The 13569-nt window shown below is 42.2% G+C and overlaps 1 protein-coding gene across 1 annotated transcript in view; it reads left to right on the plus strand.

Annotated features, from left to right (window-relative positions):
• Nucleotides 1–13569, plus strand: part of LOC129345202 (ovostatin-like) — an 88240-nt gene that overhangs the window by 50564 nt on the left and 24107 nt on the right. The window contains exons 17-22 of the mRNA XM_055002209.1: nucleotides 3074–3185; nucleotides 6512–6614; nucleotides 8026–8254; nucleotides 9803–9929; nucleotides 10953–11044; nucleotides 12466–12517. Coding sequence (XP_054858184.1) covers nucleotides 3074–3185; nucleotides 6512–6614; nucleotides 8026–8254; nucleotides 9803–9929; nucleotides 10953–11044; nucleotides 12466–12517 — 715 coding nt within the window. The remainder of the gene's footprint in view (nucleotides 1–3073; nucleotides 3186–6511; nucleotides 6615–8025; nucleotides 8255–9802; nucleotides 9930–10952; nucleotides 11045–12465; nucleotides 12518–13569) is intronic.

Genomic DNA, 13569 nt, shown 5'->3' on the forward strand with positions numbered 1-13569 from the left:
GACTTCATAGTCAACAAAGAGTCTAGCAGGAGGAAGAGAAGATGGGTAATGTTTCAGACTTCAAGCTGTTGCTGTCCCTGTGGCCCACACTATGACAAATTTGCTTCCTACCCTCTGACATTAAAAGTTGTCTCTTACGGTATATGTGAATCATTCTACATCTGTGAATGGAAGACAACTTAATTTAGATGCTGTTCACATATCCATATCCCAAGTATCAGTTATTCAGATTTGTGGCACATTTATTTATGTATCTATTTTTTCATATTTGTATCCCTCCCTGCGAACGGGCTCAGAGCAGTTCCGGTTGATAAGCAGGGATGTTTCTGCAATTCTCTTCATCTAAATTCCCTGTATTTTGGTGTTCAAAATTACCTAGTTTAGTTTCTGAAGCATGAGAGGCATTAGGAGTCTTCCATTATTGCCAAATTGTGTACCAAGTGTTGCACATGCACAGTTTTGAACAGCCATTTGGTGGCCCTTGTGGTTTATAGTGCTGATGAAATGCAATAACAGAGTAATCTCGCTCGTTCGTTCCAGACTTTACAATCACATGTACTGGAAGGCGACTGAGCATGCATAATGGGAGCTCACACCACTTAAAAGCATGCAAATATTCACAGTGAATAGAGGCAATTCAAGTATTTACCATCAGGGCTTTTTTCCTGGGAAAAGAGGTGGTGGAACACAGTGGGTTGCCCTCGGAGAAAATGGTCACATGGCTGGTGGCCCCGCCCCCTGATCTCCAGACAGAGGGGAGTTGAGATTGCCCTCTGCACCGCTGAACTAAACTCCCCTCTGTCTGGAGATCAGGGGGCGGGGCCACCAGCCATGTGACCATTTTCAAGAGGTTCCGGAACTCCGTTCCACTGCGTTCCAGCTGAAAAAAAGCCCTGTTTACCATGTATATACTTTCGTAAATGCAAACCAAACACTAGATTTTCCAAGGGTCATTTCTACACATACAGCGGCTCTATGCACAAGAAATGTGTGCATTTCTTTGTTTCTCTTTGTGTGATACTTTACCCCTGTGTAAAAGCTCCATGTGGGTGCTTTAAAAAAAAAACTGGATTCAATAAAATCGGGATTGATTACAGCTCTAATGTAAGGGAGGGGGTGAAAATATTGTGAAGGGAAAGCGCACTTCCAGCACACTCCACATTTGTCATTTTGAAACTAACATAGGAGAATTTCTAAAGTGAGCTCTGGAGGAGAAATGGCAGGCTAATTGAGAAACAGCTCCCTCTCCGCTCTTCACCATCACAGTGAAGAGGGGAGGACACTTATCTACATGCAAGTGGAGTGATCAGACAACCACGCTGCTTCATGCGGTCGTTTCACTTCCTTGGGAGCAGGAAAGAGCTAAACTGGAAAAGCCCATTTTTGCTTTAACTGCTCCACTTAGGGTTGTCAACTCCAGGTTGGGAAATTCCTGGATATTTGGGAGCAGAGCCTGGGAAGCATGGGCTTTGGGGAGATGAAGGACCTCAGCAAGGTGGTGATTTCATAGTGTTCACCTTCCAGAGCAGCTATTGTCTCCAAGGGATCCAATTTCTGTAGTCTGGAGATCAGTTGAAATTCTTAGAGTTTTCCAGGTCACACCTAGAGGTTGGCAACCCTTCTCCTGCTTGAGAGTGGCATGGGAGAAGTATCCAGCAGCACCTTTAAGACAAACAAACTTTATTATAGCATTAGCTTATGAGAACCACAGCATGCATCTGATGAAGAGAGCTGTGGTTCTCAAAAGCTTATGCTATAATAAAGTTTGTTAGTCTTAAAGGTGCTCCTGGACTCTTTACTATTTTGCAACTAACAGACTAACACAGCTGACTCTTCTGGATCTATGGGAGAAGTGGCCTCTAAAATAATTTTGGCTGGCATAGTGCTACTTGGCAGTAGCAGTCCCTCCAAGAGCAGCACTTCTAATTCAGAGACCTCTCGGACTCTAAAAGCAGAGTATTTTTTTCCACAAAAGCAGACACTGTGTTCATGTATGAATACCTGTGTAGTAATGCCAGCAATGTAATTAACACAAGTTTCAAAGTCACTTTTTGTTTAGGAAGCAAAAGGATTTCTGCAATCACACTTGGTCAACGGATACACTGAATTGCTTTATACCAGTCATGTAGAAGAACAGCAAGACGGTCCCATCACTTGTGGTGGCATTTTAGTCCCTGCAGTTGGTACGCAAGGCTGCTTGCAGCAGTCAAGCTACAAATATTAATAAAATAGAAACCATATTTAAAAGCTCTGCCATAACCATATAAAAGCAGCATTTAAATTAATAAAATCATAATAGCTATTATAATTTTATATTAATAGTCAAATCAGCAAAAAGCAATCTATAAGCAAAGACTGGACAGCAATTGATACAAGGCAGGACTGAGAAGAATTGGTGGTTGCCCTGAACTACTACTCAACAGCTCCCAGTGACTAAGAGTGGAAATAACATGTTACTAAGTACCTAGGGACACTCAAGTGAACCTCATTTCATGTGCCCCCATACCAACTTTCCATGCACTCACTCGCACCGTCACACTTCAGTTTGCTCTGCATGAATACATTCACACATTCAATATCAGTTCCTTCTCAATTGCTAAAACTATCCCAGTTTTCCCCATATCCATTCATTGAAATGCAGATATTTTCACACCTTAAAGAAATGTAAACTGGCAATTCAAAGGAACCTACAGTACCTGTTCTCACAGCAAAAACAGAGCTGAATTGGCGCTCTGCCTTCTGGACTCACTTGCAGATGCAGTCACACAAAGGGAGCTCCCATGAAAGTGGCGAGAAACACACACAAAATCCTGCACTTGAGCGTCCCCAGGTAATTTACAGGTATTCTCGCTCAAAAATCCCAAGGAAAAAAAGCAACTCCAAAGGGTGAGCCAGTATGGAAGCTCCTAGAGAGTATTTCATGTGCTGTCTAGAAGGTGAAGCAAGGCACTAAACATTGTTCTTTGACTTACAAGGAGTTTGGGCCATCTATACTGGGTCCAGGTCAAATGGGCAGCAATTAGAAAATATGATGTGTTTGAAATCATTCAAATAACTTTCTATCTATTTTAAGGATTTGGGACTCAAGGTTTTCACCAGCTCTCCACTGCGGAAGCCTGTTGTGTGCCAAAGTGATCTTGAGTGCAAGAAAATTTCCTCAGGTTATGGTGAACGTGGTATTGCTCGTAAGTATCCATGTAACACCCAAAGTGTTAGAAAGTAAGTGACGCTCTGGCTTTTGCTATTTGGCCCCGTCCGGTGTAATGCCCTGCAATGCCTTGGCATACATTCCTCTCCAAAGGAAACAGGCTTTGGCATTGTAGCTACTTGCCTGGAAGGACCAAATAACTAAGGGTCAAAACACAGGAGATGCACAGGTGAGTGTCAGATCCTGCAAGGATCCCTGGGAATTGTAGTTTAAAAAACCCAGCCAATCGACGTGAATCTCAGCTCAGCCAGGGAGAATTGCAACTGGGAGGGACTTTCTCACATTCTTTCTCTCTTTCAAAAATCCTCCTGGAGCTCAGGATGTGGGGTGAGGTTGGGAACAATGTAACAAGAGGCAGGAAAAAAGCAGAGGTGTTTTGCAAGTGAGAGAGAAACCTAGTCCCTCCCATTCTTCTTCTCCCCGTAGGGTCCTGTTACATCACCCCCCACAACCCCGTCTCTGAACTCCTGAAGGAAAACCAGCCAACTGGATTTTTGAAAGAGAGAATCTCTCCAGTTGAGAAGCTGTCAATTGCAAAAAAATCCACTTCGCTCGGTTTTCCTCCAGTTGCTTGAAGAGGGGAGGGTTCGACTACTGCGCCCAGGGACTCTTGTGGGACCAATCAAGTGGTCTTCACGTGTAATTTGTCTCGTGCGTTTCCACTCTGAGTGCTGCTGGGCCACTGCAAGACAATAACATCGAATTCAGCTTTTGGTTTGTCAGTCAAGTCTGTTAATTCTAAATTCACTTGACCAAAGTGATAATCAAAGCAATGTGAACATCAGTCCAGCATGGTTTGAATTCTGTATACTAGTGTTTAAAAGCATTAAACGGAGCTCTACAGAAATATGCATAAAAGAATCTACAAAGGAGTGTAGCAGTGGTTATTCAACTCTTTTTCTGACCTGACAGACCATGAAACATTTGTCGGGTGGGATATTCTGAGGAATGGAAGAGAGAGGATTAAGAAATTGTCTATACATTTCATGCATTGCTTTATTTGAGGGGTTTGGTTTGTTTCAGCATTAATTTTTATTTATTTATTTATTTATTTATTTATTTATTTATTTATTTATTTATTTATTTATTTATTTATTTATTTATTTATTTATTTATTTATTTATTTATTTATTTGTATTTCAATTTATATACCGCCCACCCCCAGGGGCTCTGGGCGGTGAACAGTTTAAAATCTATAAAAACAAGTGAACAACAATACTAAAATCAATATACAAATAATGAAACAAATTAACGAAGTGCAATGGTGGGGAGAACCCTCCCCCACCCCAAAGGTGGGAGGCCGACATGGCACCGCCCCCTTCAACCACCAAATGCCTGGCGGAACAGCTCTGCCTTACAGGCCCGGCAGAACAATAATATGTCCCGCTGGGCCCGGGTCTCCATTGACAGAGTGTTCCACCAGGCTGGGGCCAGGACAGAAAAGGCCCTGGCCCTGGTTGAAGCGAGGCGGGCTTCCTTAGGGCCGGGGACCACAAGTAAACATAATGACTATCACATGCCAGGTGTTCCAACAACGAAATTTAGGAGCCTGTGTACTCCAATCTACTCACCAGGCCTAACATCCTGTTGTAACTCTTACATAAGAGGTGGCCTTTGATGGCTTAAGCTGTGTGCATTTTCTTAATGGGGCTCAGAGAGGAGAGCAGAAGAAAAAAAACCTTTTAAAAAAACAATTTGTGTTGGAGAAGTGTGAAGAGGGAACATCTGAGCTCCCACCAACGCATAAGGATGTCATTCCCCTGCTGGGGGCAGGGGGTCCTCTTCTTCCACTCTCTGCCTTCTGGTTGGCATGGGAGGAAAGGTGGGGGGGGACGCCACCTCGGGTCCCCGGTCCTCCCGCATGGCATCCCTACCGACCAATGCTGCACATCCTCTATCTTTACATTTTATAACTGGAGAGCCAGTGTGGTACAGTGGATAGAGTGCCAGGCTAAGGTCTGGGAGTCTTAGGTTCAAATCTCTACTCTGCCATGGAAGCTTGTTAAGTGACTTTGGGCCCATCACCCTCTCGGCCGAACCTACCTCACAAGTTTGTTGCAAGGATAAAATGGGGAGAGAAGACCGCTGCAGGCCTCTTTGAGTCTATATTGCACATAAATGAAAGAAAATTCACAGGAGCTAGGGTTAATCTTGCTGCTATCACCACTGTTTGCAAATTGAAGGTAAACCCTTAGATCTGGCCAAAGAGTGAGGCCTGCCTAGGAAGTTTCAATAGTGTGCATGTTTAATGCAAGAGATGCAATTCTTTTTGAAAACAAAGGTGCCCCATTTTTTTCATTTATTGCTATAGAAGAAACTTACAGGGAAAAGCAAGACTACTAAAAAAAATTAATTCATTTTATGTTCCATGTATTTTTATGTTGGCAGTGCAAATAAATGGATTCATAGGCCTGAACAATATGTACAGTTAGCAGAAAGATTGTGTGGAGGGGGGGGTGAGAGTGATACAGAGTGGGAAACTATTGCTGAAATAGATGACAAGCCTATTTTTGATTACATCTTTAGTCTCTCTACAGAAGACACCTCGACGCGTGTTCATCAAGTGTAGGGAGAGGCGATGTTAGCCAGGAAGCATAATTTTAAAAGTCAGAGCTGGCAGAGATCGCTCTCAGAGGGTTTGTTAATTTCATCTTTGCCTCCCTGACAGCTCTGTCAATTTTACCTCTCCAGTCTTAAAACTGTGTGGGATCGCAACCAGAGGGCAAGAAATGGATTGCAACCAGAGGTAGCAAGAAATGGAAATGGGCTGGAGCTGCCTTCCAGAGCCGGGCTTGGACCTGGAGAGGTTATAATGGGCTGAAGTTTCCCTTCTAGCATTTCACAGCCCCTTCACACAGCTCCAGTGTAGAGCAAAGCTTTCACTCTGCCACCAGCTCTGTCTTTTTAAACTACCCTTCCTAGCTAACATTGCATCTCCCAACGTGTGTTCTTCACCTGTCAGATGTCTCATGTAGAGAGAGACTGTCTCTCTAAAATTTGGCAAGTGTGAAGCCCCACAGGAGTAGTAGAACTCCAGAATATGTTGTGCCATTTGGATGCAAAACATTAACATTATAGGGCAAGTGAAAGGGAACGAGAACAAATGACATAAGCAAAACTTAACAAGAAACTAAACAATTGTAATTAAAACCAGTGAAAAATGAAAGGGCCTCAAAATTGCAAACGGGGGGGGGGGGGGAAGAGATCACACACTTTCCCCTATGCAGGTCAATGTTATGCTTGTTTCCCCTTCCTACAGTTGAGCCACTTTCTGTTTTTCTCTGTTTTGTCTTTTGTTTCTAGTAAGTGAGAGTATGCGTTATAGTAGTTCTCCTAGTGGTGGCTTCATTGAGACCACGAGGCACTTCTTTCCTGAAACATGGCTGTGGAATATAGTTCCTGTCAAGTGAGTCATTTTTGCTTTTCTGGTCCATTAGCACCTTAAAGACCAACTAGATTTCCAGAATATGATCTTTCGAGAGTCAAAGCTCCCTTTTGGTTGTTTTCAAAGTTCAATTGGGCTGTCATTGGATCTGTGAATATACCATCACATCTAATATGGCCCTATGTGTGCAAACAAACAATGAAATGTTGTATCTAAGGAAATTATCTCCGACTCACCTAATCTTCTGCTGGAATAAACTTTGTTTGTTTGTAAGGTGCCATTGGACTTCTGTTTCAAACTGAGCAGGTTATGTTGATCAGTTAACACCTTTGTCCCCCCAAAATGGTTTATTTCTTTGGCTGATTCCACACACGTTGGATAATGCACTTTCAATGCACTTTATCAATTGTTTGAAGTGGATTTTTTGTTCCGCACACAAAAAAAATCCATTCCAAATGATCCATAAAGAGGATTGGAAGTGCATTATCCAACGTGTGCGGAATCACTTTTTTTTTTAACAAAGAAAACTAAAATACAGTCATGTGGGTAGGGGTGGCTCTATTTGCAATAATATCCACTGGCACCTGGAGGTAGGATCCTTGTAACCCCCATTAAGTGACAAAGGAGAGATCAATCCTGCCCCAATAACACCTTAAACACCAAGATTTCCAAAGTATGAACTTTCAGGAGTCAAAGCTCGCTTTGTCAGATATAAGGAGTAGGAAAAGGAAGGAGTCTTTATAATCCAGGCAGAGGATGGGAGGGGTACTGTAAATTAGAGTGTCAGGAAGGTAGCTATAATACATGTTGTAATTATCTTGATAGAGCAGAAGTGCAAAGTGCAGAAAGGAGGCATCTGTAATGTGAAAAAAAATTCTATGTCTTGATTTATCTCTGGCGGAGAGTCCATTGTTCCAAATTTGCAAATAAATACAACTTCAGCACTTTCACATTGTAATGTCTGTCATGGAGTGTCCTGCAAGCTTAAAATGTTCTCCCACTGCCGCCTTTAGAATGTTGTGTTTTTTAATATCAGATTTATGTCTTTTTGTAAAGGGAGTGACCTGGTTGCCCAATATAAAGGGCAACATTCCTCCTTCACATTTGTTAGGGGAGGCCTAATTTTTCAAATGGCCAGTCCATTTGAAATTTTGGGAAGTAGGAAGGTATTTTTTTTAACTAATTAAAGAAAGAAGACTTCTTAAACTAGAAGGCTACTGTTAGAAAGGTAAACATAAACCAAATATCTCCTTTGTGAATGTTCATTGGTCTTCTTATTTGTAAATGTTTGAGGATATGTTTTGAAACTTTTGCATTCTGATTTTTTTACATGTCTGTTGATATTTCTTTAGATGGCAGAGGGACTCTTCCATTCGGGCATGTGCTGGTATATGTTCTCAGAAAATATCCATGTTTTCCTTCTTTGTCTCAGTTCTAGTGGCCAGGCCAGCCTCTCGTATACCGTCCCAGACACCATCACAGAATGGGAAGCCAGCATGTTCTGTGTGGAAGACCACACTGGGTTTGGCATCTCCAGGGCTACACACCTGACAACTTTCCAGCCATTCTTTGTTGAACTGACCTTACCCTATTCCCTTATTCGAGGGGAATCTTTCATTCTTAAAGCCAACGCCTTCAATTACTTGAACCAGAGCATTGAGGTAAAATAGTTCTTTCTGTGTCTCATTCCTGGGACCTATGGAACCCAGAGTCAAATCTTCACTCTGCCATGGGGGGGGGAGATGTTTTTTATTACGATTGCAAAGATGTAGCCATGTTAATTTGTCCTTGTTCCAGTATTTTGTAAAATAAAACAATATCTTTGGAGGTGAGCTGTGACTCGCAAAAGTTCACATTGAATTAAATGCTAGTCTTTAAGATACTGAGTTAAACCCTTTTTAGTAGTAGTAGTAGTAGTAGTAGTAAGAACAACAACATTTGATTTATATACCACCCTTCAGGACAACTTAATTCCTATTCAGAACAGTTTATGAAATTATCCTCACCCTGTGAAGTGAGTGGGGCTGAGAGAACTCCAAGAAGCTGTGACTGACCCAAGGTCACCCAGCTGGCTGTAAGTGGCTGTATAAGTAGGGAATCAAACCCGGTTTTCCAGATTAGAGTCCCTCTGCTCTTAACCACTGTTAGAGATGGGCATGAACAGAAAAAACCCGAACATGATGTTCGTTGCCATCCACAAACAGGGACTCATGAACAACCATGAACATGGCCCTGTTCATGAACATGTTCGTGGTTGGCTGTTCATGGGGGCCAGCAGGCTCTCCTCCAGCCATCATCCAAGTTTGGTCAAGATCCCTTCTGCACCACTCCCAAAAACCTGACCTGAGCAGGCACCAGGAAAGGTACCAATAATAAATAATAGCTTGACCCCAGAGCCTGGCAGCAGCCCTGGAACTTGGGGTAGATCCCTATCCCACCACACACAAAGAAAATTCAAGCTCCAATGCACTCTCTCTATCAAAATGCCAACAGCAACTGTCTCTCCCTCTCCACCGTCTGCAAACTAAGCCAGAGCTGGGAGCCCCTCTCCCGCCTGGTGTTGGCTTCCTTGTAACAAATTTGGAGCTCCACACTTGAAAGGAAGACCTGTCTGTCAAGCTAAATTGGGCTTAGATTGGAGTTTCCAGGGCGACAGCAGGAGTTCAAGCAGAGTTCAGGCAGTCCCTGCCTAAATTGACAAGGGAATTGATTGCAGGTGCCAGACTGTCTGGCTTGACGAACAGCAACGAAGGAGGCTTGCAACAACCACCTGTTTGTTTAGAAGGGGGCCTCACAAACAGCTTGTTTGCGAACAGCTGATTGGGCTGTTCATGGCTTTTTTTTGTTTGTATTTCTGTTCGTGCCCATCTCTAACCACTACAACAAACTGGCTCTCAGGCTATTGATGTCAAGGATATAACTCCGCTCAAGTATGCACTGTTCTTTCGGTTTTGGGAAGATTCAGGAATCAATAATATAGAACAGGTTTTGAATGGATAATAAAATCTTTGGTCAGTCTTTGGCATTAAGTGATCTTGGGTACCAAGAGTGGAAAACTTGACTGGAGCTTGCGGGCGGCATTAATCTAAAGCGTTGGTCTGATTTGCCATATACTTGCTCATTTTATTCAATGATTAATACATAGCTTGATTGGTTGATTGATTGATTGATCGATTGATGCATATCCTCCTTGATTTTCCCTCTCTCAGGTGAGGGCTATGTTGGGAGAATCCCAGGATTACAAAGCAGAAAACCTATCTCCAGAAAACACTTTCAAGAGGATAGATGCAAATGAAAGAAAGACCTATACCTGGAAAATTCACCCTCAAAAACTGGGTAATCATCTCTGTTCTTCTCTTACTACACTTTGCCGTTTTCTGCTCCCTTTGGTCTGGTATTTTTTCCAAATTATATCTCCCCTTAAAAATAAGCAGTCTTTATCCAAGTTAATTCACATAACTGGGCAATCTTCCTGATGCCCTTGAATAAAAAATAATACAGTTGCATACAAATCGTAGTGACCATTTTTGTGGTAAAATGCTAAAGGTGGTATATAAAAGATAAAATAATAAAAACCCGTTTTAAAATATACAGCATTTAAGAGCTCAGATGTACTTATGTTCCATTTTAAGAGCAGAGAAAGATTTAACTGAAACAAATCATCTTACATAAGACCAATTTTCTGGAATCAATAAGTGAATCGCAGCTTCTGTCCATTCGTTTACCCAAAACTTCTCTTCATTCTAATTAGAAATGTGTGAGATTTGTGTTCAGAGAGGTAGCTGTGCTATTCTGTTGCAGAAAAAATAAGCAAGAGTCTAGCAACACCTTAAATACTAACTTTTTAACAATTGTAACGTAAGGGCTGTTTCCACACTACTTACTTTCATCCGGAATGCTGTGGAACGTCACTAAAACTTACGCTAAGTTTTGTTGTTCATTTATTATCTGTTTAAAAATTCTTCCAAAGAAAGAAAAGGAGACTGTGGTTTGCCATGTAATGGGCCGTTTCCAGACGGCTTACCTGCACTCGGGACATTGCGCCACGTTTCGGATCGTGCCAGGGAAAACACGAAGTATTGAGTTTTTTCGCACGACTCTCGCAAAACTTGCTCAAGAAAATGCGATATTTCGCGTTTTCCCCGGCACGATCTGAAACGTGGCGCGACGTCCCGGGTGCAGGTAAGCCGTCTGGAAACAGCCCTGGTGTCAAAATTTCCCCAATGAAATTTACAGCCAGATGTTTAGGTCTGATCTGTATACGAACAAGTGCAGCTAAGCAATCATTTGCTCAACAGCTGGTTATTTTTCATCTATGCCGAATTTTGAGATAAACTATGTGCGTGGATTACCTTTCAGGTACAGTGAATTTCACGGTTACTGCTGAAGCCAAACAAGGTGAGCTGAGTCAGGGACGACGGGACACAGTAATCCGACCTCTTTTGGTTGAGGTAAGCTTGAAGATGTGCAAAGATCTTAGAGGGGCAAGAAAACTGAGATATTTGCAAGAGGTTAAACAGTGTGTTATTTAATACGAGAAACCAGTCAGTATGAATGGGAAATGCATTCTCCATCAAATTCAGTGGTTGCACTCTAGCACCACACTAAGTACCAAACATACTGTTGGGTCTCTCAATAAAAATATCCACCAATAGTTGGGAGAGCTAAAGTGTTGTTGTGTACTTCTGTTAAGAACTGCCTATTGCCCTTGGGTGAATAACACTTGAGGTCTGTATTGGTATGTATGTGCAATGGTTCCATGAGCATGGATGCATCTGCAAAGAGGGGACAGGGTATGCATGGGTGTGTAGATGTAGGTATGGAGCCATGGAGAAGAAGCCTAAACAGTCCAGGGATTAGGAAGAAAGGAGATCTAAGCAGTGTCTAACTGTAGAAATGAGCAAGACTTCAGTAGCACCTATAAGACTTGTTAGAAAGGAGCACTTAATGCTGTCCCTTTCTTCAGGCTTCAGAGGAAGACAAACCAAAGAGTTAGAAAGATAGAGAATTCAGGACATTTACAGTTTACTGATTATCCTTTGATGTGTAGATAGCTATTTTCAGGACTTCCTCGTCATGACATCCTTCTCTTCCTAGATTTATCATAGCCACTCCACACCTTACAACCATGGATGCAGGACTTGTGCTGCCGTCCATGTACATCCTTAGATTAAATAAGTATAGAATATCTCTCTCTCTTCCTTTCCTATCAGAGTATGGAGTTCCTACAATAAAGAACTCTTATTTCCTTTCTAAATATAAAGAAGTGTATGGTTTGTTATTTTTTTCTCCTGCACTCACAACAGCCAGCATAACCAGCCCACACCGCCATAATTACATTTTCACTGCAAACTATCTACTGTGCTAACAGCCTAACTATGGAATCCTTTAATTGGGTTACTGGGGCAACATATGATTTGTTTATCAAGACTAACAAAATTTGTGGTAGGGTATGAGCTTTCGCGAGTCACTGCTCACTACGTCGAAACAAGAGCTGTGACTCACAAAACTTCATCCCCTACCACAAATTTTGTTAGTCTTATAGGTACTACTAGACTCTTGCTCTTTTCTACCGCTACAGACAAACACGCCTACCCATATTGATCTCTCTCCAGTGACTAACTGGGCAGGCAGCGAGAGTTGACAGGAGCTAGACTGGATAGGTAAGGGGTGCAATGTGGAGGAATTGGAACCTGAAGAGATTATCATAAAACAAAACTTATCAGCACTTCACAAGTATAGGCGATTGCGTGTTCCTTTCTGTTCCCTTCATTCTCTGTTCTTATAGCACCTTACAGGTGTTTGCATTTTTTGCTGCATTAATTTGTTCTCATTGTGCTTCTTTTCTGTTTTTGTGCCTCTTTTTGTGCAGCCTGAAGGTGTCAAAAAGGAGATGAGCCAGAGTGCCTTGGTCTGTGTAAAAGGTAAGAGAACAATTACTGGAACTCCATACAGTGAATTTCATACATAGGGCCAAGCTAGAAGTGACAAATTACACTTGAATGGCAAGTGAACAGACTCACACGTATTCCTCCCTGTTCACTTGCGCTCCACATGCTCCACTTGATCACATACAATGACAAGTGAACAGACTCACACGTATTCCTCCCTGTTCACTTGCACTCCACTTGCGCTCCACTCGATCTCACAGACAGCCCTAGAAGCTACTGTGTGGGTGCAGGTTCAGGGTGGAGGGGTTCAGGGTGGAGTAGAGTGCAAGTGAACAGGGAGGAATACATGTGAGTCTGTTCACTTGCCATTCAAGTGTAATTTGTCACTTCTAGCTTGGCCCGTAGATGATGCAAGTGAACTGAATTTGGCTCGTACTGAACGGTGGTTCCCAGTCATTTCTCAAATACTTCATAGAGCAACAGTACAGTTGTGTCTTAAAATTTTGTTCTGACATTTTTTTAAACATCATGTGATATTCGGAGGGGATGAAATATACCTTATTGGTTTTAAGTTCTTTAAAACAGACCAATATTAGAAAAGAGGATGCAAAAAAGAAAAATCAACCAGTTGTGAAACTGACTTAAGCCATCACTCACACATTTTAAAAAAATTGGAAAAGGGAGAAATGTAAACATGCAGGAAGGATGGGGACAATAAGAAGCCTCTAAAAGAAATGAAAATGTGTATGTTTGAGGATTTGCTAGATTCCTCTCAAGTGAGACATGCAATAGGACTCCTGTGACTTTAACTTCAGTCATGTAAACTTGTTGTCTAAGGGCCAAACGAGATGTTAATTTCTTAAAGAGGCAGTTCTGAGTTCTCCAGATTTAATTCCCCTCCACCTTGAACTCACAGCCACACAGCAGCTTCTAGGGCTGTCTGTTTAAAAATAAAGGAGAGCCCGGTTGACCTGGGAACTGCTGTAGCGGGGGAGGTACTCTTGTCTTCCCCTCCGTGCTGTTTTCCTGACCAGAAGCAGCATGGGGGTGGAGGAGTTAATTCTCTCTCTTTGGCTGCTCTGTAT

Source organism: Eublepharis macularius, chromosome 18, assembly GCF_028583425.1.
Source record: "Eublepharis macularius isolate TG4126 chromosome 18, MPM_Emac_v1.0, whole genome shotgun sequence".
Classification (NCBI taxonomy): domain Eukaryota; kingdom Metazoa; phylum Chordata; class Lepidosauria; order Squamata; family Eublepharidae; genus Eublepharis; species Eublepharis macularius.